This window comes from Trichosurus vulpecula, chromosome 8 (assembly GCF_011100635.1).
Source record: "Trichosurus vulpecula isolate mTriVul1 chromosome 8, mTriVul1.pri, whole genome shotgun sequence".
In the NCBI taxonomy this organism is placed as follows: Eukaryota; Metazoa; Chordata; class Mammalia; order Diprotodontia; family Phalangeridae; genus Trichosurus; species Trichosurus vulpecula.
Window position 1 is genome coordinate 43,444,274 of NC_050580.1, and position 25,100 is coordinate 43,469,373.

The 25,100-nt window shown below is 41.7% G+C and overlaps 1 protein-coding gene across 2 annotated transcripts; it reads right to left on the reverse strand.

The window, feature by feature from the left end:
• Nucleotides 1–519: 519 nt before the first annotated feature.
• On the reverse strand, nt 520–12,944 carry ZNF774 (zinc finger protein 774). 2 transcript variants are annotated; one of them, XM_036736447.1, is made up of 4 exons: nt 12,816–12,944; nt 5,137–5,259; nt 4,552–4,658; nt 520–3,287 (listed from the first exon to the last, which is right to left on the reverse strand). In XM_036736447.1, exons 2-4 carry the CDS (start codon nt 5,238–5,240, stop codon nt 2,035–2,037), a joined length of 1,464 nt encoding a protein of 487 aa, XP_036592342.1. In that variant the 5' UTR covers nt 5,241–5,259; nt 12,816–12,944; the 3' UTR covers nt 520–2,034. The 2 variants fall into 2 exon arrangements, with proteins under 2 accessions (XP_036592342.1, XP_036592341.1); XM_036736446.1 differs by lacking the exon at nt 12,816–12,944 and adding an exon at nt 12,272–12,384.
• Nucleotides 12,945–25,100: the final 12,156 nt, after the last annotated feature.

Here is a 25,100-nt window from a genome sequence, read left to right on the forward strand (position 1 = left end):
CACTATTGCTCTGTCTCTTAGAAGACCACAGTCTTTGTCAATCAAAGTCACAGGTGAGCCAAAGGAAAAAAATGAGACAAGTGGTAGGCATGAACAAGCTGCATCATAGTTCCAATGATGATCCACACTCAGTAAGTGTCATCAAAGATGACATGGTATCATCCTTGATGATACCATATGCATGGGGAGAGAGGATATGAGCCAGGCATGCTGTTACAGGAAAGAATACATACAATATAAAAAGACCTAGAGAAAGAAAGTTTCCAATACGTTAGATGTGTCCTCTATGGAGAATATATAGATAAGAATATAGCCAAGGATCACACAGAATGAAGTGGGGATAGGTTCCAATTTGCAGATGGAATACCTTATCCACTAAAAATTGACATACATGTAAATTTCAATACAGGTTTGAAAAATAAAGGAAGCATGGAGCATTCACATGGAAAAGATCTGGGGATTTCAGATGGCTATAAGTTGAATTAGTCAAGTGTGATATTTCATCATAGGCTGCACTGAGAAGCATCATGGCCAGAATGAGAAAAGTCATAGTCTTGCTGTACTCTGCCCTGCTCAGATTATATTTGGAATTCTGTGTGCAATTCCCCATTTTAGGAAAGACACTGACAAACTGTAGTGTGCCTTGTGGAAGATGACTAGGATGTTGAGACTAGAGATTATACCATGCAAAGATGGACTGGAGGAATCAAGACTATTTACCCTGGAAAAGAGAAGACAGCAGATTATAAAAGACAACTTCACACATTTTATGGGATATTACAGGAAATAAATGAACTTGTTCTCCTTAGTCTCAGAAATCAAAATTAAGAGTGAATAGCAGAAGTTGCAGAAAGACAGACTTTGGCTTGACACGAGGAAAAACTTCCTAACAATTAGAGCAGTCCCAAAATGGAACTGACTACCTCAAGACGCAGATTAGCCATTGCTTCAGATCTCTGAGCAGAGGATGGCTACTTTTTAAAGATGTTTTCAGGAGTAGACTTCCTCCTTGAATGATTTCAATCCATCCCAACTCTGAGATTGTGAAGGAATCACCAAGCTTTTCCAAGTCTTTGTTTCATCATCTAAAAGTTGCTTCTTGCAAAAGAAACAGATACCTAATGAGGTGGTGGTCAGAACCCAGAGAAAAGCATTCTTAAGACTTAAGGAATTTATTCCTGTTAAATAGAGTAGGACACAAAAATGCATAGAATCTGTGACTTAGGGTTACACAAGCACACAATTATTGGTGTTAAGAACCAACCTCCCAGCAGATTGAGGAAATTGGCTCTCATTTCCCATTCGTTGTCATGGAGATACTGAGTCCCGTTATCACTTAGCCCTTCCGAGGATTTAAATTCCACCAAACTACAAGTCCTCTTCCAAGTGCCTTTGGTATGCTGAACAGTCTATATGCCTCAGAAAATGAGAAGAGCAAACTATGATCAACTTGGGAAGAGTCCCTGGCTTTTAACAGTCCAATAAGGACCAGATTTAGTTAAGCTTTGCAAAAAGCTTCTAAAAAAGCCTTCCAGCCTGCACCTTATCTTTTCAACCCACCATGCTTTCTTTTGTCATGACACAGCTGAGTGATGCTGGGAAAATATGAACAATAATACCCTTCTCCAGCTTTATCCAATTTCTTGTTTGCTTTCAACTAAGCCCCTTTTGAAATACACACTAACTTTTTAAAGGCCATGGCCCTAGACTAATAATAATTTAGCTAGTCCACACCTACTCCTTGCCTCTTTTGGTAAGTGTGTACTATGCCTCTAGAGTATCAATCAGCAAGCATTTATTAATTAGACGTCTATGTGCCACGCACTGTGCATCAGCATCCAATCACTTCTGCCTATCCTCTCTGTGCAAAATAACATGAGGCATTATTTGAGAGTTATCCTCTCCAATCTGAGGAATAGGCAATTGGGACAGGCTATGGAAAAATCGTCATGACCGGTTCTCGGATTTCTGTTTGGGGGAGTAGAAGTTATTCACTAGATGGTTAACAGAGGTGGACAAAGAGAAGTGGATAAACTAAAGGGTATTACTTAAGTGGGTGTTTTGATGGGATAAAAGATGTGCCTTCTGCCGAAAGCTCTTCTCACACTTGGTACACTGAAAGGGTTTTTCACCTGTGTGTGTCCTCTGGTGTGTTATGAAGTGTGAACGCTGGTTAAAGCTCTTGCCACAGTCTGGGCATTTATAAGGTCTCTCCCCCAAATGGATTCTCTGATGGGTAATAAAATGTGAACTCTGATTGAAGCTCTTCCCACATTCCCCACATTTATAGGGTCTTTCACCTGTGTGGATCCGTTGGTGCTTAATGAGGGCAGAACTGTCAGTGAATCCTTTCCCACAATCATCACACTTATAAGGTCTCTCCCCAGTGTGTGTTCTCTGGTGGGTGACAAGGTGAGAACTCTGACTGAAACTTTTATCACACTCAGGACAGCTAAAGGGTCTCTCTCCTGAATGTGTGCTCATGTGCGCTACAAAATGGGAACTGTCTCGGAAGCCTTTCCCACACTCAGGACATTTATAAGGTCGTTCTCCTGTGTGGGTTCTTTGGTGTTTAACCAAATCTGAGCTCTGGCTAAACCTTTCCCCACAGTCATTACAGGTATAGGGTTTCTCTCCTGTATGGATCCTTTGATGGGTAATGAAATTTGAACTCCGACTAAAGCTTTTTTGACATTCAAGACATTTATAGGGCTTCTCTCCTGTGTGGGTTCTTTGGTGCATGATAAGGTGTGGCTTCCGACTGAAGGTCTTCCCACAGTCTGGGCACTCATATGGTCTCTCGCCTGTGTGGGTCCTCTGATGCTTGATGAGAGTTGAGCTGTCACCGAAGCTTTTTTCGCACCCATTACATTTGTAAGGTTTCTCTCCAGTGTGTGTTCGACGGTGAGTGACAAGGTCTGAGCTCTGTTTGAAGGCTTTCCCACATACAAGACACTTATATGGCCTCTCTCCAGTATGGGTTCTTAGGTGTCTCATAAGATAAGAAGTCTGGTTAAAGCTTTTTCCACATTCAGCACACACATTGGGTTTTTCACCTACATATCTACCTAAGAGCTTACTTAAATGTCTCTCCTTTGAAAGGAGTTCCCTTTGTCCCTCTCCTGTGAGAGTTCCATGTTGTCTTTCTAATACATGTTCCCTTTCCCAGTTTACTTCCCAATCAGGATTCTGAGAAATATCTTTTTGGGGCCGTCCTGAAGATGACCCAAATTGTTCTGTTGCCTCAGAAACTTGCTGGTTCAGCTTTTCCACCTGGTTCTCAAAGTCTGAAAAAGTGAAAAGAGATAATAGATAATCATCGATTTCCTTTTTCACTAAGAAAGGAAATACAGAGATGAAGAGAAATTGTTAAAACTGCTGTTTCTGTGACATGTATATCTTTGCAGCAAATTCCAATAAAATTCATTTCAAAAACTATAGAACATGATCAACTGATGGCCAGGTTTTCTGCGGTAGGCAGTCAGACAAAATCAACTAAAAATTTAACTTGAGACATTATCTTGATTCCCTTTAATAATACATGGTCTTAGTGTAGTGTTAGCTTTAATAACTTCCAAAGAAAAAATGCTACAAACTTACAGAAAACATCCTTTGAAAATGTAATTATTTACATTTCTTTTACATTTATTTAGTTTTGTGAATTTTGAATCATAAATTTTGAAGTTTAATTTTAACAAAAGAGGGAACCCTGTCATCGTGCATTATTTGTGGGACAGTTACTGGTAACATTTTCTGAGATCAGTGGATTGGTAGAGGAGGTTCCCTTTCTTGGCCACTTATGTCACTAGATCCACCTCCAACAGATTTTTTTTTCTTCTGGGTCAAAACCTCGTTCTCTGGGTGATCTTAAGGCTAGCATTACTAATTCTATCCTTTCAATCACTGAGCAACAGCTAATAAGTTTTTACAAAGTTTGAATATTGACAAGCCACATATAGCCCAAAACAGTGGTTATTTTGAATTCCAGTAAGATAACATACATTTTAAAATTTTAAATAATTACCCTTTCAAAAATTTTTTTCTAAGTTTGGAGCATTTATGCTTCTGAAGTTGTTTAAGTTTAAAATGACACTAAAACTTTTTAGGTGTTCAATTTGGGCAAAATCAGTCAGACTTAAGTTACTACAATAAGGCTTGGCCCTCTAATTCCATTGGTATGAAAACCTCTCCAGTGAGGAAACTCTCTCTTCTATGGCACGTTGGCACTTCCTCTGCATCTTACTGTGCCTAGAGCACTGACAGGTTAAGTGATTGCCCAGGATCACACAGACACTGTGTCCGAGGTGAGACTTGAAACCAGGCCTTCTTGGCTTCAAGTCTAGATTGTCCATCCACCACAGCCTCTTGAAGACTGAAAGACAATGTAAAATGCTGAATGGTCAATTTAAAAATGACTTTGCTCATTCAGATAATGAATCTATTGCTAGATTAAATTGGTGGTAATGCAGCCAAGATGAAGGGGTGAAGCTTCCCAAGTCCTTAACATGAACAAAGTTCTTTCTTCCTCTTAGGCTTTTGCTCATTTCTCACCTGTGTGAGCTTCTCTCAGGATCGCCCCCTCTTCCAAGCTCTGGAGATCTAGGACCCATGGTTCTTCTTTCTGCTCAAGCTGGGAGATCACGGTGGGTCTGGAAATCCTATTCATGAAAATAGACATGAATTATTGGTTTGTGCTGATTATTGGTTTTGCGTCTCAAACTCAGGCCTTGTTTCCTTCTCTGTCAGATAAACTAAACTGCTAGAGGGTAACAATGTTTGTGGCTTCTCCCAGTCCAAATGAAGAAAGGACAGACTGACGCGACAAGCTGAAGATATTTCCACTTTTTCTTTTTCTTAAGTAACAGAATTTGGGTATGAGTGAAAATTCTAGCACTAAGGTTCTGCTTGTGTCCGTGGAAGAGACCCTCAGGAAAGACTTCAGCCTGGGAAGTGATTATTATGTTTGATATCTGGGTTTTCTCTGTAAGGGGAAGAGCTATAAGGATGCGGGAATTAAAAGACAACAACTCACACCAAATCTGGGAATCAATGACCAGTATCCCTAAACCACTTAGGGAAATGGATCTTCTAACTGCATTTAACCTTTGACTCTAAAGGAAAAACAGAAATCCTTACCCATTGAGAGCCCATTCTTCTAACCCTGCCGGATGGCAACCCTGAAGAGGATTCTCTGGGCAGGGTCCAGACAACCCACTCCTCCCGGACGTCCCCAGCCACATGATCCAGCGTCATCAATCCCTAAAACAGGAGATTTGAACTGAGTATCTGCTTCTTCCTGGATACTGACTCAGAGTCCCAGACTTTTAGGGCTGTGATGGACCTTGAGAGAACACCTCATCTAACCCTCTCATTCTGAAGACGAGGAACCTGAGGGGAAGCGACTTGTTCAACGTCCCAGAGTAAACAAGTGACAAAGCTGGGTCAGAACCCAGGGTTTCTAATGCCAAGTCCAGTACCTTTTCCAGCTTGGATGGCTGCTGAGTAGCACAGCAGAGAGAGCGCTGGGCCTGGAGTCAGGAAGAACTGAGTTCAAATGGGACCTCAAGAGACTTAGCTGTGTGACCCTGGGCAAGTCACTGAACCTGTTTGCCTCAGTTGCCTGGAGCATAAATGGGGATAATAATAGCACTGACTTCACAAGCTAATGAGGTTCCAATGACATCATATTTGTAAACTGCTTAGCACAGTTCTTGGCATGTAGTAGTAGCACCATAAATGTTAACTGTCATTAATATTATTATTGTTATTTTCCGACATATTCTATGTTTTCTGACATGCAGTGCTGCTCATGCCATAGGTGTGATGGTAGTAGCACCAGCCACTTTTTGTGGTACAGTTAGGTTGGTAAGTTCTCAAATGTTTATTCCATTAAAGGTATGACTTCACGTTTCCTAGCCTTAACTGCTAGATTTTTCATCATAAATTTTTCCTTGCCCAACTTCTTCATCAGGGCAAAAGGCTCCAAATGTCCCCTAGCACAGGATTTGGACAGTTGTTAATATGAATTCTGTAAGGAACAATCAAGTCAGATGTTTTAAAACAGGGACTCAAGTCTTAATTTTCTTATTTGTATCAGTATTTAGCACAGTACTTGACACATATGAAAGGATTAATAAACATTTTTTTCGTTCATTTATTCATGGGGTAATCTTAATTTCAAGAAAACCTTTTATTCTATCTCACTACATACTCATCTACAAGCTAGGAAAACACAGTTTTAACTGCATACCTACTATTATGTCAGATTTATATACAAGCTCACTCTAAACGTATACCCCAAGGGTCATCAATGGTTTGGAATCGATCTGCAGGGACAAATCCAGTGGTGTTCCAAAAGGAATCTTCCCAGAGAACCATTCTATTCTGTAGCTTTACTGATGTCAGAAATTTAAAGTCATCTTTATGCACTGGCAAAAACGATCTTTAAAAAAAAAGGGTGAAATTCAATGGAGGGAAACTAGAAAGTTCATTTAGGGACGAAACTCAGCCAATGATGGGGACAAGCCTAGTAGAGAGAGGGCAAAAGTTATTTTAGGGAAAACAGAATGCTTTAGGGAATCACAGCTGTCTATCAGTTGAATCTGTCATTCAAGTATTTAAGGAATTATGTGGGAAATACAAAGGAGTGTAAAGATGGTCCGTGCCTTCCAAGAGCTTGCACAGGAACGTAGTCAGCATGACCACAAGGAGGCAGCCTGGTGTAGGAAGCAACAGAAGTTGGAGTAAGGCAACTTGGGTGTGAATCCTGTCTCTATTTATTACTCCTGTGACCTTGTACAAAGATTCTCCTGTCTGGACCTCCTTTTAAAAATGAGGGGGTTGTATTAGCTGGTCTAAAGTCCTTCCCAGCCCTAGAACTATTATTCTACTCTCCAGAAGATTGTCACCATATCATTAACTCTTAATACATCCATAAACTGATACATTTTTTCTCACCTAGATGTTTTAGAGCAGGAGTTTTTAACTTGGGGTAATGGACATCATTCCCCCCGCCGCCCCAGGAGTCTGTGGATAGATTTTAAGGAAGCCAGGAACTTGGATTGGAAAAAATAACATCTTTATTTCAATATATATAATCGGTTTCCTCTATAATTCTACAATTTTTATTTTATGCATTTAAAAACATTATCCTGAGAAAGGGTGCATAGGTTTCACCTGACTGCCCAAGGAGTCCAGGGCACAAAGAGAGGTTAAGCTCAGAGCCTTAACCTTGGGGCTCCATCCTGTGCTTTTTTAGCTCCCGTGGACTCTCTCTATGTAGATGACTCCAGATCCTTCCTGAGTTCCCGTCCACTTGACATCTCCCCCTAGATATTCCATAGCCATCTTAAAGTCGATATGATCCAAATAGAATTCATTATCTTCCCCTCTAACCTCAACCTTCCCTGACTTACCTATTTCTATCAAGAGTACAAGTATTCTTTTTCAAAATTTTTCATTTTTATTAAGTTAATCATTGAACAAAAAAACCCCCAGAAAACGAGAAATCAAAGATTGCACATAAAACTGTAAACATTTGTGATGTGCAATTTTTGAAAGTGCATATTAAATTTAAGTAGTAAAATTTTTAATTGGCTCTGGGGGCCCTTTTCAACTTTTTTTTCCTGTAAACTCGATAAATGCTTCATTGCTCCTTTTCTGTTTTAAACACCTTTATCACATTCAACACCCCCTCCACCTCTTTCCTTGTAATCAATCAGTAAGAATTTATTTAGAGCCTAATAGATGCCAGGTACTATGCTAAGTGCTTCATGAACAAGAATAGTCAAGGAAAACAAATCACCCGCCTCAGCCACATCTGAAGACAGGGACACACCTCTACCTGCCCACGAGGTACAATGTTCTCGTGCTTAACTAGTTGTAAAACCCAGAAGTCATCTCCAGCTCTTAATTCTCACTCATTATCACATCCACTAACCACAATCGGTTGCCAAATCTACTTCTTCACTATTCTTCATCACCACCCCCGTCTTTCTCATACGCAACAATCCCAGCAAGTGCTCTCATGATCTCCATGTGGACTATTTCAAGAGCCTCACAATTAGATTCCCTGCATTCAGATTCTTTCCTCTCAATTCATTCTCCACACAGAACAAATGGTGATTACCAAAGCACAGGCCTAAACTTGTCACTCTTGCGCTCAAGAAGCTTCAGTGGCTAGCCAGTGCCTTTAGGATAAAACATAGAAACCTCAGTTTGGCATTTAAAGCCCTTCACAATCTGGCTCCACACATTACTCCCCCTCCCTCACCTACTACACATATGCTCCCCCCAAAATGACTTACTTGCAGTTCCTCATATGTAATCCACCTCCTGCTTCTGCCCAAAACAGAATCACTGGGAATTCAACATGCTCAAAAGAGAACTCCTTATCTTTCCCCCAAATGCTTCCCTCTTCTGAACCTCCCTCTTAAGTGTTCAGAGCACCAACACCCTCCCAGTTAAGCAGGGTCATAAACTCAATTCACATATCCAATCTGTGACCAAATTCTGTCATTTCTACTTTCACATCTTTTACATGTGCCCATCTCTTCACTTTTGCAGCCACCACACTGGTATAGACCCTTATACCTCAAGCCTGGATTTTTGCTCTAAGCTTCTGGTTGCTCTCGCTGCCTCAAATTTCTCCCTTTCTGTTTGCCTGTCAGTGTGTCTCACTCCAATCCATTCTCTATCTAGCTGCCAAAGTGATTTTCTTAAAGCACAGTATCAACCAGATCACTCCCCTGTCAATAAATTCTGCTGGCTCTCTATTACCTCCAGGATCATATATAAAATGCTGTTTGGCACTCGAAGTCCTTCACAGTCTGGCTCCTTCCTATCTTTCTAGTCTTATACTTCACTCCCTTCTAAGTACTTATCTAGCAACACATCTACATTCTGGCTGTCCCTGGTACACGCTTCTCAGTCCTTTTTCAATGACTGTCCCCCCATTTCAGGAATGTGCTCCCTCATCAGGCTTGTGGGCCTTCTTTCAAGGCTCAGCTCAAAGCCCACCTTCCTCTCTCATTGAAGGTGCTTCCCATCAAAAATTACCTTCCATACACTCAATATAGAACCTAGTACTTAGTTATTTGTATGTGGCCTCTTCTATTTAGATTGTAAACTCTGGAGGACCAAGACTGTTTTTGCATCTCTTTGTGTCTAAAGCACTTAGCAAAGTGCGTGGCACTTTATTTGGGTGGATAGGAGGTCTCAGCCTCAGCTTCAGCCCCAGCCCTTAGAATAGACTCTCTCCTTCCCTGGTTCCTTTCAAGGCTCAGCCCAATACCTTCGACAGGCCTTTATGGACTCCTCCGATTGTAGGTCGCCCCTCTCCCATCACCTCCAGGCACAATGTATATATTTTATACATATTATGCATTTACTTATTTGTGAATATTTGTATCCCCCTGTAGAGTTTAGGTTCCTTGAGGCCAAGGACAGTGTCATTTTGCTTCTGTATGGCCATCACCTGGCACATAGTGGGTGGGCACTCAAATACTTCCAGACCAAACCTCCTCTCCAACACATCATACAGGACCCCCTCGAGCATCTTCTCTTTCATCCTTGCTATGGCTATCCTTCCTTTACTGCTCCCCCTCCTATTTCAGTCTTTGTTCCCAGATTTCAATCCTCAGGACCAGACTGCCTTCAAAGGGGACTAATGGTTATTCTAACAAACTTACACTACTAAAGTGGTATATATAATCTAGAATCTCAGGGGCTCTCCCTCCAGTTTCTAAACCACATGTACATTATAACCAAGGCCTTCTGAAGATAAATAACCACATGCTCTTTTTGTGGGATGAAATGTACTATAAATTACATTAAATAAAGACGTATAAAATGACACAGATCTTTCTGGCATCAATTGGTATGCAGACAGACTGCATTTCTGAGACATACACATACATGTGTGTGTATATATAAATATAAATATAGTAAATATAGATGTTTAAGACTATTATCCAAAGGGGATTTTCTCCCTTAAAAAATGGTGATCCACGTATAACCAATATGGAATTACTTGTCTTCTCAATGCTGGGGAGGGGAGGAAGAAGGGAGAGAATATGGAAATCAAAGTTTTAAAAACAAATGTTAAAGACTGCTTTTACATGTAACTGGGGGAAAATAAAATACTAAAAATTAATTTATTTTAAAAAAGAATGGTGATCTCTCACACAGAACAGGCACTAGGATGGGAGTCAGGAAACCTGAGTTTTAGTTCAAACTGCAGCGAGCTCACTAAATGTATGACCTTGGACGAGTTACTTCACTTTCTAAACCTCAATTACCTCATGTTAAAAATAAACAGGCCACTGATCCACCTCGTACCACTCTATACCCCTCTCACTTGATCTCCCATCCTCTGCTCCAATATCTTATAGTAATTCGCCCATAACTCTTCTCTACAAGTGTCTCAGTCTCCCTTCTGTCAGAGAAGTCATTTGTATACCTGCCTGCTCCCTGCCCATGGAAGCCGAAAACCAGTCTGTCACATCTGTCTTTGTATCCCCAGTTCCTGGTACAGTATCTTGCCCACAGTAGGTATTGAAGAGGTATTTGTTGAACTGAACTGATCTCTCTAGATCCTTCCAGCTGTGACATTCTATTACTCTAAGTCCCCCTGTGTAAAGATCGAATGGGAGTCTGGTATTAATTGGAGTACAGCCTGCAAGGCCTGAGGAATATACACATTTTTTACCCTTAGACACCCTCTTGAGAACTAAATCACTTTCCCTTGACAAACTTTTAAAATATAAAGATTGCATATACAGTGTACATGCCTGAAAGGGTGGAAAAAAAAGTTAAAGAAACTGGGGTGGTTTTACCGGGGGTAGGGGGCAGAAAATTAGAGGTCACAGTTCTCTGGGAAGCAATGAGACAGCTTTTAAACTAAATAGGTCCAAAACGGAACTTGTTCTCTTTCCCTGAAACTCTCTTCTCCTCCAAACTTTACTATTTCTGCTAAAGGTATTACTATCCTTCTAGTCTCCCAGGTTCCTAACCAAAGCATTATCCTGGCTGGACACGGACCCCTCCCTCTCCAATCAAATCTTATTAAATCTCATCCTTTCTATCTTTATATCCAGGCCCTTTCTTTCCACACACTTGGCTACCACCTTAGTTTTTGGTGGTTTATCTTTTTCTTAGATTATTAAAACGAGAATATCTGTCTCAAGACTCTTACCATTCCCCATCCTACACACTGCTTCTAAAATGACCCTCCTCAAATCCATACCTCACACAATTCCCCATGTGAACAATTTCAGTGACCTCCTGTTGCTTCTAGGATATCAACTCCTCTGACTTTTAAAGTCCTTCGCAACCTGGCTTCAACCTACCTGTCCAGCCTCACTGGACATTGCTCTCCCTCCCTCTCTGAGACCAGACACTCCCTCTCCCAAGCAGCCATTCCTTCCTTACCCCTACTTCAGTCGTTTCTTCCTTTAAGATGGCATCTTCTTCATAAAGGATTTTTTAATCACCATTCCTCCTCCCTAGCCCCCAATAGCTAGCACCCTCCCTCTCACCCAAAATTACCTTCTCTTTAACTACTTTGTATTTATATTTATCACTTTATATTTATACAAAGGCTGCTACGCAGCACAATGGAGGGAGCACTGGAGTCAGAAATCTCTGAGTTCAAATGCTGTCACAGTAGCAGCATCACCGCAGGATCGTTGTCTGCCTCAGTTTCCTCATCTGTAAAATGGGATTAACAACGGCACCTACTTCCCATTGTTGCGAGGATCAAATAGGATAATACAATATATACGGGCTTTGCAAACCTTACAGCACTCTATGAAATGCCAGCTATTATAATTTTTATTTATGCTGTATATATTAAGATATGTACATACTAGCCACCTATTAGAAGACGAGCTCCTTGTGAGCAGAGATTCTTTCATTCTCGGTACCTGTCCCTCAGCTCCTAGCCCAGTGCCTGGCACACAGTAGGCGCTAAATAATTGCTTGCTGATTGAGTAAGATGCCAGGAGGGGCTCTGCAGCTTCCAAGCCATGTGACCTTGGGGAAGACCCTTCCTGGAGTCGGGCTGTCAGTTTCCTCCTGCGCAAGGTGGGGGCGGTACCGCCCGCCCCTTGCCCCTGTCCTCAACGTTCTGCACACATGTCAGCTGCTCGTCTGACTGGAGTGGGGAGGCGTCCTCTGCCCAGACCACCCACCTGCTTCCCCAAGTTTCCAGTACGAGCCGCCAGCAACCTCCCCAGCGCTGACCTCCCCAGGCCCACAGCCATCCACTCACCGCCCCCGGGCCGGCCCAGCCAGAGGAAGGAATGTTAGCCAGGGGCCTGAGCCGGGGGACCGGAGCCCAGAGACTCCAGCCGGCCGCCACCCGGTTTGGGGCGAGCCCACACTGGACTTAGGGAAAGAGTCTGACGTAAAGCGCCCACCCCCGCTCTCTTGCCATTGGTTTAACGTCTCCGCGTGTTACAGCTGCTTTCTCCATTGGTCCAGATGGTTGTTAAAGAAGCCTGTGGGGCGGGCCAACGGCGCGGAGGATGCTGGGAATTGTGGTCCCGGGAGAGCTCCTGGGAGGCCTCTGGCTCCCAGCATGCTCTGTGATCACACCTAGGCCAGTGCCCAGTCCCGGGAGGAATGACACGCACTAGCCAGTCCCTGGGGAATCCCAGGCAGGGGGGAGGGGGAGTGGGGTCGGCCTTCACTCAGAGTCCACGCATGCGCAGGCACCCCCCCTTCCTCCCCTTTGCTCCCACCCCGAGGCCTTATTGTCCCTCAGAGCCTATGCCCATCCCCGAGCCCTCTCTCCGGAGCCCGAATCCACTCACCACCCCCGGGGCAGGGCCAGGCCCGACCCGGGATGGAGAAGGAAGGGAAATTTCCCCGGAGCCGAGAAAGTCCTGACCGCCCCGCCCGGCTCGGGCCAGGCCACTCTGGACAAAAACTAGGAGTTGTACGCAGGTTGCGGTGTCAGGAATGCCCGCCCTTGCCCTCCGGCCATTGGCCACCCAGTCTTCACGTCGAGAAACCTTCCCTTTCCACTGGCGGGACCAGCTGTCAAATGGGCTAGGTGGCCGAGTGGCCCTGAGCACTCTGGGAAATGTAGTCCCAGGAGTCAATACCCAAACATTTACAATGTGCCAGGCACTGGGCTGAACGCTGGGGATGCAAATGCGGGAAAAAAAGACAGTATCTGCCCTCAAGGAGCTTACAGTCTAAAGAGAGAAGACCACGTACAGTGGTGGGGGAGGGGGAGGAAAAGGTGAATGAGGGTGATGGACCCGGAGTAGTGAAGCGGTTGAGAAGTGAGAAAGGAAAAGAACTCACGATCAAAATTCTAGAATATACTTCCAGCTGGAAGAGACCTTAGAGGTCATCTAGTCTAATACCCTCCCTTTTACAGTTGAGGAAATTGAGGCATACCGAGAGATAACGGCTTGTCCAGGATTACACAGATAGTCTAAGGGTAGGGATTTTTGCCCAGGGGTTTGGACTCCAAATCCAGGGCTAACTGCACCTCCTCTGTCAGGGCACGTTGCTTTCAGGAGCTGAAACTGTCTGCCCCATTTCAGAATCTGTAAAATTCCATGATGTTTCTCCTTAATTTAACAGCCTACAAGGCCTTGCCTAATATTAATAATAGCTGGTATTCATATAGTGCTTTAAGGTTCACAAAGTTTGCAATGTTAAGGTTTGCAATACTATCTCACTGGATCCTACAATCCAGAGAGGTAGGTGCTATTATTATCCCAGTTTTAGAGATGAGGAAACTGTGGCAGTCAGAGGTTAAGTAACTTGCCCGGGGTCACAGGGTCACAAAGTGCCTGAGGCCAGTTTTGAACTTGAGAGTTCATGACCTAACTTGCCACCTTCAGTTACCCCATCTACCTACCTTGCTGGTGCTCTGAGCTGCCCCTGCATAGATAGGCTATTGTGGAAGGGGAGCTGCTCGAGGGCAGGGAAATTTTCTTTTGTTTCCCTGGTGCTGTGAACACAATTCGTTTAATTAGTGTTTGTTGAATTGAGTTTGCTGAATAGACTCAGACTCTCCCTTCAAGAAACTGACAATCTAATTAAAGGAAGGGGAAAGTCACCTAGAAAAAATAACCATGATACAAGAGAGAGATAAGTACAGAGGGGTGATCCTGGCAAAATGCTATGTGCCAGGTGACTGGCTATGAGAAATTTGAGGAAGAGGACAAGGAGGTCACTTTAACCTGAGAGCATGGAGAAGAGGTGGCATCCGGATTATTTCTCAAAGGAAAGGAGAGATTTAATGATAAGGTATGGAAGAGAATGGGGAGGCGGTTCATGAGGAAAAGGATGGAGATGGAAGACTTTAGGATGAAAGCAAGTAAAGGAAAATACTGGTTTGGTTGTAACATAAACTAAGTAGAAACAGAATAACATAAACTTAAGTTGGAAAGATAGGTTGGAGTTAATTTGTAGAGGACCTTAAATGTCAGTCAAGAGTTTATACTTTGTTTGGAATGCAATAGCAAGCTACTGATGCTTTCTTAATGAAGAAATGACATGATTGTAGAGATTCAGGGGGAAAATTACTCCGGCCCTAGAGTGGGGGATGAATTGGAGAAGGGGAGATAGACTGGAGGCAAGAAAAATAATTAGAAGGCTATTTCAGTAGTCTAGAAGAGACAAGAGTTGGAACTAGGGTGCTTACATTGAGAATGAAGAAAGGAGGAAGGCTACAAGACATTATGAGGTTACTTCTGGCTCTAAATCTATGACCCTATGATCTTAACTTAGAAAAAATGAGATTACAATTGATTGGATGTGGGGGTGAAAAAGAAGGAAGAGTCAAAACCATAACTAGAAACCTGAGATTCTGAGAAGATAGTGGTGCCATTAAAAGAAATAGAAAAGTTAGGAAGAGGTAAGGTTTGAGGGGAAGGTGATGGGATTGGTTTTAGATACATTGAATTTAAGGGGATGGTAGGTCAGCCAAGTGGTGAGGCCTGCCAGGCCGTTAGAAATGAGAATTGAGCTCCTGGTAGAAGTTGGGGGTGAAGGGGGTTATTAGCTTTAAAATGATCATTGAAGCCTAGGAGTAGGTGAGAAAAGAAAAGCACCTAAGAGAAAACCTCTTCTAGCTTAATTTCCCCTTACCCAGGTGCGTCCGGGTCCTTACTTGACTTCTTGGCCACTGACCTTCCCTCCTTCACACTTAGAACTCCAACTCTAAGAGCATGTGGAAAGGTTTTTTGTGTCCTTGGCAGTGTAGGCTCAGTCACCAGGGATCATTTTGCCAGTGTAATTTATAAAAGTTTTTTAAGGAAATTGAATTCAGGAAACAAATTCTGTTTCCTTTCCTGACCCTCACAAAACATTCTGTACTTTTCAAAGGCTCTTAATGCATTGTTTTGAACTATAGTTACTTTATGCTTAGGATACTCTTGTAAAGTTACTGTCAGTTTCAGTCTATGTCACAACTTCCTCCTTAGATTATAAACTTCATGAGGGTAGAAACTATGTTTTATTCACATTTTCATTTCTCCCAGTACCAAACAGCACTTCCCATGTGGTAGACATCTAATAAATGGTGATTAAATGAACAGATGCCTAAAGAGTGTTATCTGTTCAAAGATTTTCATAACATTAGTAAGTGCAAAAAACTAGAAATAACTGAAATGTCTAACGATAGGACAATGGCTGAATAAATTGTGATAAATTAATGTAAGAAAACACTATGTTATTGACTAATGTGAAAATATGTTTAATATGAAAATATATGTAGAGCCTATATCAGATTGCATGCTATCTTGGGGAGGGGAAAGAGGGAGAAAACTTAAAACTCAAAAGTTTGTGGAACTAAATGTTGTAAGCTAAAAAGAAAGAAATGTTGCAATAAATCCAACAAATCTGAAAAGACCTTTATAAAAACAAAAAATGAAAAAAATCAGAATCAGGAGGAAGAAGTGGGTACAGACTGACTGTAGCCATATATGAAGACAATTGGTTGAGAATGAATGGATGGAAGAACCCTGGTGGAGGTTTAGAGGAACTGGTTCAAAAAAAAATGCTGATACTTCATATATTGTAGTTAATTTAAGTGGCAGCTAGGTGATGTGAGGCCTGGAGTCAGGAAGACCTGTGTTCAAATTCAGCCTCAGACAAGCTGTGTGACCCTGAACAAGTTACTTAACCCTGTTTGCCTCAGTTTCCTCATCTGTAAAATGAACTGGATAAAGAAATGACAAATCGCTACAGTATCCTTGCCAAGAAAACCCCAAATGGGGTCACAAAGAGTCAGACATGACTGAACAAATTAATTTAGTATAGATATAGTATTTATTAATAATAATAGCTAGCATTTATAGAGTGCTTTACACTTATCTCATTTGATCCTCAAAATAACCCTATGAGGTGCTAAAATTATTCCCGTTTTGCAGAAGAGGAAACCAAGGCTGAGAGGTTAAGTGACTTGCTGAGATCATGCATATAGTAAGTACCTGAGGCAAAATTAGAACTCAGGTCTTTCTGACTCCAAGTCCAGTATCCTTACTGTGCACTGGGCTCTGTGTTATCCCTGAGGAAACAAATACCTGCCCTCCAGGAGCTTACTGTGTAATTGTGGAAGATTACACCTAAGGGGTGTTTGGAAGCAGAGGAAAAAGTGGGGCAAGGGAAGTGGATGGGGATTCACCAGAGAGAGGACAATTGTATTGACACTTTGTGAACCACTACAAGTCCTACATTTTGTTTTGCTTTTTTAGTGGAGTAGAATAAAGGCAGTTCTGTATTTCATATTAATTTATAAGGGTGTGCCCCCTTCAGACTAATAAATTTTCAGGTTGCAAGGTCTTAAGAGACAAATTACACAAACATATGTACAGGTGTATGTCTTGCTCAGATGACATTTGCTCTTTGTAGAGCATGAGGCTAGATATGAGTGATCATTCTTTGCAAGCAGTTCTCATACTTTTTGGATTCAGGACCTTTTACATTCTTAAAAATTATCGAGGCCCTCCCCTTTATATATCTATCAATTACATTATATCTATCAATCTACATTATCAAATCAATTATTCATTATAAGTTGAAGTGTCTTAGTATTATTATGAAAATAGTTTTGATCTCTTAGACCCCCCCCAATCACTGTTCTAGACCTTGTAAAGGATGCAGAACTTTTGAGTTGATTTATTCGTACTTCCTAAAGAGAAACATTAAGTCACTCATTTGCATATGAAAAGGCCAGTAGAGATAATGAATTTACCCCCAGAACACAGATTGCTTAGGTTCTTTCACAGCTAGCACTTGCATAGACCAACGGTATCCTGAGAGTTAAAAACAGCAATAACTCTAGAATCCCCAGAACTACTGGTGAATATTGGACAAATAGCCATTGCCTGGTTATGACTGGCAACTGAGAAATGTACTATATGGTCAATGTAAGTTAGGGTGAGGTATCTCACAAAGAAAAACCAGTTCTTACTCTCCCACCTGCTCTCTGGAAATTGACAAACCTCAGACCTCAGGAACTAAGGGCAGAACTGGAAAGAAATGACAGTCTTATGCCAAAATCTCTGCTTCTTCTGAAAATGCATCATTGGACCCAGGTAAGGATTACAGGTGACCCTTAAGTTGAAGGTAAGTGAAGGTAGTGCATACAGAAGCAAGTTCAGGGAATAATCAGTTTAATCTATCCAGCGGAGATGCTATGTCCTGTGAGGAGTAAGCCTAGCTGAGCAAACCTTATTTGCCTTGGCACATTCCTACATATGTACCATACTACCATTGTCCTTTAAGTATATGCACACTTTCCCCACAGATACATGTATTAGTGGGAGAATACATCCCATGTTTGTGGGAGGATGTTTTATGACTATTGTTCTTACTATGCCATTTGAGTAAATGCCTTTGTAAGAGCTAATTAATCTACAGGTTGATTATTAATAGCAAGTACACCAGTGGGGGCTCATGGGCTATATTTTTTCAAGAAGTATTGCTATGGTATACACTCTGGAGCCCTGAGAGTAAATGTCCCTCTGGGGACCTAATCCACAAGTGTAAGGAGAAGTTGGTGGAGCATCCTAGAGGCAGTGCTATACATTGTTACCTTGAGTGTTTGTGTGGGAGTGGAAGAACCTTTAAGCTGTATCTGTGGAGACCTAGACATGAGCTACATTCTGAAATCTGTGGTGAAAATTCTGGATAAGGCAAAAATGAAACAGAGAGTTATGATTCAGGAGCATTACCTCCAAAATCGCGCCCAATCTATGTTAGCTCAGCATTTGGGGTGAAGGGCCATAAGTTATATATTCATTTACTTTGTCATAATCATTGTGAACATTGTTCTTTTGTCTTTGCTTTCTTAACTCTTCTTTACTTCGTATTGGTCTTCTCATGTTTCCCTGAATTCTTCATAGTTGTCATTCCTTTCAACATGGTAATATTCTGTTCCATTTGTATGCCACGATTTGTTCAGCCATTCCCCAGTTGTTGGGCACAGTTTATTTCCAGCATTTTGCTATTATAAATAGTGCTGATATGAATACTTTTGTACATATGAGTCCTTTCTGTCATTGACTTATTCAGGCTGCCTAGTCATGTGATTGTTGGGTCATAGGGAATAAATAATTTAGTAACTTTCTTGCATAATTCCACATTGTTTTCCAGAACAGTTAGATCAATTCGCAGTGTTACCAGTGGTCAATAAAGTTTCCAAAAGAGTGGATCTGATTACAGTCATGCCCCACTTTAACCTTGTGGACTCAAGCTGCAAACAATCAAGTGAAAATCGTCCCTGAACTATTAAGAAACTCTTTCTGTCACAAAACCCACTTCTTTCTGTAAGAGAAAGCACAGCTTATTGATTAGAATGGTGTGTTAAATGAAGGTTGTGGATTTATCTTTTGTTTCCCAATCCCAGTAAATCTTTGAGAACAGATTCCATTATTGAGATAGATGACCTAGGGGTAAACAAATGCAGGAGGACTGACCAGATAGTTTTTTTTTTTCTAAATGTGGATGTGCTCCAGAAGAGAAACATGAGAGCATGGCCCAGGTGTCCGTGCTCTAGAAGAGAAATTTTCTGCTGTCATATAATTCACCAGTAGAATGTAAATTTCTTGAGGACAGTGACCATTCTTGTTTGTGGGTTTTGTTTGGACATTTTTTTTTGTTCAAAACCTATGAGTTCATCTATGTGAGTAATCGTGAGTGTAAATGTTCAGTCTCTCAGGGCAGGTCCTTGGACCCACTAACTTATAGAACCAGAGGTCAGTCAAGAGCACCAAAAGGTTAAATGATTTGCTCAGGATCATGCTTTCACTATGTGTAGGAGGCAGGCATGAGTCTTGCTTCCTAAAGAGTTTTCATTTTGTCTCATGCTTTAGCCCTGCTTCTCACTTGTAGACAGATGACCCTAGGGCTCCTGGTTGCAGCTAGGGATTCATTTCAATGCAATTCAACTAGCATCTCTTAACAACAACCATAACAATAGCTAATGTTTGTAAAGTGCTTTAAGGTTTGCAAATCACCTGACACATATTATTTCATTTTATTAGGTAAATCAATTTTATTAAGCACCTACTATGTACAGGGCACTGAACTAGCTGCTGAGGATACAAAGATGAAATGAAAAATCAGTTCTTGCCCTCAGAGAGTTTATGTAGGGGTTGAGGATGGAGCAGGGTGGGAGAACAACAGATACAGAGATAAAGTAGACACAAATATATACAATTGTATTGGGTGTCAGGTGCATGCCTAGACTACCTGAGATGACATCTCTCTACATGGAGGTCACTTAGAAGCTGCTTCTGGGAGATTGATAACATGTGAGGACGGTGCCTTAGAGAATATGGAGCATCTATGGACATTCAGTAACTGGTTTGGTCAACATGTTGAAGAAAAGGCTCTTTGACTGGCTGGGGAGACATTCAGAAAAACCTATTAGATTCAGTGGTGGTCTTTTTGTTCCATTCTGTTCTTGGAGTTCTTGGTGATTCCTTCCTTCATGGCATCTAGTGAAGGGAATGGAGTCTCTGACCTTGGGAGTTTCTTGAGCCAAAGGAAATGGAGCGGCGTAGCCCAGACTCAGTGTTGCAGCCAGCCTAGTATTAATGCCCTAAGGAACAAGAAACAATCTTCGGGAAAACCTTTGAGTTCTCTGCCCATGGGAAACTGGAAGAGATGCTGCCTTTGGACACAAACTTAGCGGGACTAATGCTATATAAGTTTTGAACCAAATTGAACCCAGTTCCTCCTTCATCCTTCCTATCTCTCCATTCCCACCTTAAAGGTGGTATAAGGGAAAAGGATATTCCCTTCCAAGCTATTTGGGGAAGTGTTTCTGTGCTTGTTCTGGCTACATCTTCAAATTAAATAGCATTTTTCGAAATCAGTGTTAAGTGGTTAAACAGAACTGTGGTGCTTGTCACTGGCACCCTCACAATAGGGGGATACACAGACCCCTTTGTGCCAAGAGAAGTCTGTAGCTTTTGTTTGCAGGCCAAGTGGTAGCTGAGTAATGGATCTGTTTTTTGCCCAATTTGGGGATCACATCGATGAAAGGGCTTATTCTGTGCATATGAGTAGCTCCATTCTGTTGAAGTAGGAAATATTCTGGATTTGAGTGAGAGGACCTGGGTTTGAATCCCAGCCCTGCTGGGATCTAACCTTGGTTAGATCACTTAACCTCTATGGGCTTCAGTTTTCTTATCTGTAAAATGAGAGGGTTGGGCCAAAGATCCCTGGGATCTCTTTTACCTCTACACCTATAATCCTATGATCTATGGCCAGTGTTCAGGCTAATTCTGTGGATTGAATCTTGGCTGTTGCCATCTACTGGACTCCAGTTAACTTTCCTTTTTTTTTTTTTCTATCAGCCTTGCATTACTGACACCATCGCAAGTCCTGCTGTCATCCTTGGTGACTTCAACACATATAGATATCCTCTGGAATATCCTATCCTTCCAGTTAATCAACCTCCTCAGCTCCCTTGACCTTCAGCTCCACTTCACCCCAGACACTCAGAGGGTTAGTCATACCTCATAGTTTGGCATCATCCCACCACTGTGCTATCTCCACAATCTTGAACTCTGAAATTCTCTTCTCTGATCATAATTTCCTATCTTTCTCTCTCTCCTTCTACTTCACTTCTCTTAAATATATTCATTATCCACATCATGACCTCCAGACCTTGAATTCCTCCATATTTTCACAGTCCATCATCTCTGTTCTTATCTCACTTTTCTGCCCTTGGTCTTATCCCGTCATTAATGACTGCAACAAAGTGTTGGGTTCTACTTCTGGCTCTGGTACCCCTTGTTTTTCTGCTAGTCAAGCCTTGGCAATCATCTACTCTAGGTCACTCTCAATATCCTCCTTCTGATCTTATTCATGAGCTGTGGAATGCAGTTAGACAAAATTATACAGCCAATACTGACTTGGCCCTCTCCAGATTCATGTTATTGGACCTCAACCAGGCTATTGAGCAATCCAGATATTTTCCTCTGACTGACTCTCTGTTATACTCCTCACAGTGGCTGTTCCAAACTTTTTCCTTGCCTTAAACGCTCTATCTTACCCTCTCCAGGATTCCTCTTAGCAGAGGCATTTTCTGTGAAGATGTGTATTGCCTATGTTAATGTCCCCAATACCACCTACTCTACATCTGAAAGCCTTTTCTGTCTTCATGCATTATTTTTTTCTCTCCTTCTGTCTCAGAGAAAGTGGTAGACTTTCTTCCCACTGCTGTCCCCTCTACTTGTGTTTTTGATCCCATCACCACCCAACTCATTCCTTCACTGGCTATCAGAAGGTACTCAGTTCAAACACGCTGATATTACTCTCCCTCCTATGGCAGCTTCTGGTTCCAAATGATCAAATAAAAACCCAGACTGATCCAGTTTGAAACTTAAGCTAAGGGATGAAAATGAAATATTACAAGAAAATATGAAACCCATGACTTTTGCCCCTACCCTGAATCTGGAATTTCCTCTTTGTATGAACAACTTTTCATATTCAAAACAATTGTTTGTAATGGCCACATTGTTTATTGGACATATAGGTGGAAAAGAAAATAGCTGTTTTCCACTCAACAATGTGCCAGGCACACACTGGAAGGGGCTGGGGATGTAAAGGCATGAGCAAAAGACTTCCTGTATATGCGACTTCCCTGTCTCCTTTCCTCTAGAGAACACAGACCACTGTCTAATTCAAATTACGCATTCCCATCCTCAGAAGAGACCTAAGTATTATTTAGCTTCTTTATCATGGCACACTTCTCTGGGCATGTGCCATATCCCCTTGGTAGAATGTAAATTCCTTGAGGCCTGTTTTTGTCTTTGGACAAAAGTATGCCTACAGAGTATGCTTAATAAGCAGTTATTTGATTGACTTGAGTTAGTCAGGTTTGTAGGCTTGATCTGGTTAAATCATTCATTGGTGTTAGGGGATTGGATTATTCTACTGAGGAGTTGGGGCTCAGTCTGTGAATGAGAAGTTAGGGCTGCAACTGAGGACAAAATTAGAGCTCAGCCTTCAGTCATGTTTAAGGCTCAATCCATGGATAAGATTAGCAAAGAATGAAATAGTGTGGCCAAATTTCCAGGTGATTCTGTAACCAAAGAGAGGGATCCCTCTAGTGAAGCAAATTGACTCTGGGTTAGAGATCACTTTGCGTGGAGGCTAAGAGGCTGTGGTTGAGATTTAGTCTAAATTTCTGGATGCTTTTCAAGCTGAGTCAGTATCTAGGCGTTCCATTCAGCCTGTGGCTACAGTTAGGGCTCAGTTAGGGGCAAGATTAAGGGATCAGTGTGTTGCCAAGTCTGTGAGTCAGTGGTCAGGAATAGGGCTAGGTCTGTGACTGGGATTAGTTTTATAGGTTGTGCCTGAGAAAAACTCATCTTGTACTCGGCTTCAGCTTGTGACCAGGGATCTGCCACCATCACCTCTATGCAGATGGAATCCCAAAACTTTATTCCTACCTTTGGCATCTTCCCAGGCCCTAGGCCAGTTTTTCCAGCTGACTCCTGGACATCTTCACCTGGCTATCCAGTTGGTATTTTAAGTTCAAAGTATCCAAAGCTGAAATCACCGTTTTTCTCTCCTCCCCATTCCCAACCTGCCCTGCCCTTCCTTTTAACACGTTTCTTTTGATAACATTACCTTTTGTTCATTTATTTTTGACATGGCTAGTCTTGGCAATTCTATCTCTCTGCAATATCTTATACTGTCTCCCTTCTCTCACTGTCCACTGTAACGTTGTTTTAGAATCTCTTCTAGGCTATTTATTTAAATAGCCTCTTAATTGGTCTTCTTGGCCTGGCTCCATCTCCCCTCTGTTTAAATTTATTTGCTCTTATCTGAGTAATATTTCTAACCCTAACCTGCAGTGATCTAGTTATTCCTAATGACAACTGACATTTGTCTATCCCTTTAAAGTGTTCAGAGTGCTGTGTACACATTTTCTCATTTGCTCCTCACCATAAAGCTATAAAGGTGAGGCCTCAGTTATTTTACTGGTGAAGGAAAATAAGGGCCTTAGAGATCTCTTCCATCTCTACATCTATGATCCTGTGACTTCAAGTTCAGGGGGTCTTTTCAACTACACTGTGCAGTTCCCTTCTTGTTGCTCGGTTGTTTCAGCCATGTCCAACTCTTCATGACCCCATTTGAGGTTTTCTTGGCAAAGATACTGGAGTGGTTTGCCATTTCCTTCTCCAGCTCATTTTACAGATGAGGAAACTGAGGCAAACAGGGTTAAGTGACTTGCCCAGGGTCACACAGCTAGTAAGTGTCTGAGGCAGCCTTTGAACTTAGGTCTGTCCTGACTCCAGGTCCAACTTTCTATCCACTGACATCATGTAGCTAAGGGCTGTCCAAAATATGGCCTGTGGGCCCCCCGCAGTGCGATTTTATGCAGTTTGCCTGTTGGAAAAAATAAAATAATAATTTGCATGGAATGCATATTAGATTTTTTAATTCCATCACTAATAACTAATCTCATTGATGTCAATTTTCTTTGGTGTTTTTTTTAAAATTTAATTTATTTAACATATTTAGTTTTCAGCATTGATTTTTACAAGAGATTGAATTACGAATTTTCTCCCCATTTCTACCCTTCCGCCCACTCCAAGATGCTGTATATTCTGGTTGCCCTGTTCCCCAGTCACCCCTCCCTTCTGCCACCCCACTCCCCTCCCATCCCCCTTTCCTTTCTTCTCTTGTAGGGTAAGATGAATTTCTATGCCCCATTGCCTGTGTATCTTATTTCCTAGTTGCATGCAAAAACCTTTTTTTTTGTTTGTTTTTGAACGTCTGTTTTTAAAACTTTGAGTTCCAAATTTTCTCCCCTCTTCCCTTCCCATCCACCCTCCCTAAGAAGGCATGCAATTCAACATAGGCCACATGGGTATCATTATGTAAAACCCTTCCACTATACTCATGTTGTGAAAGACTAACTATGTTTTGCTCCTTCCTAACCTATCCCCCTTTATTGAATTTTCTCCCTTGACCCTGCCCCTTTTCAAAAGTGTTTGTTTTTGATTACCTCCTCCCCCTGTCTTCCCTCCCTTCTATTGTCCCCCCTTTTTTTTTATCTTCTTCCTCCTTTCCTGTGTGGTAAGATACCCAAATTGAGTGTGTATGGTATTCCCTCCTCAGGTCAAATCTGATGAGAGCAAGATTTACTCATTCCTCCTCACCTGCCCCATCTTCCCTTCCTACAGAACTGCTTTTTCTTGCCACTTTTATGCGAGATAATTTACCTCATTCTATCTCTTCCTTTCTCCCTCTCTCAATATATTCCTCTCTTATCCCTTAATTTGATTTTATTTTTTTAGATATCATTCCTTCATATTCAACTCACCCTGTGCCCTCTGTCTATATACACCTACATATATACATACACACACACACACACATATACATACACACATATATATGCATATTCATTTCAGCTACTCTAATACTGAGGTCTCATGAATCACACACATCATCTTTCCATGTAGGAATGTAAACAAAACAGTTCAACTTTAGTAAGTCCCTTATGATTTCTCTTTCTTGTTTACCTTTTCATGCTTCTCTTGATTCTTGTGTTTGAAAGTCAAATTTTCTATTCAGCTCTGGTCTTTTCACTGAGAAAGCTT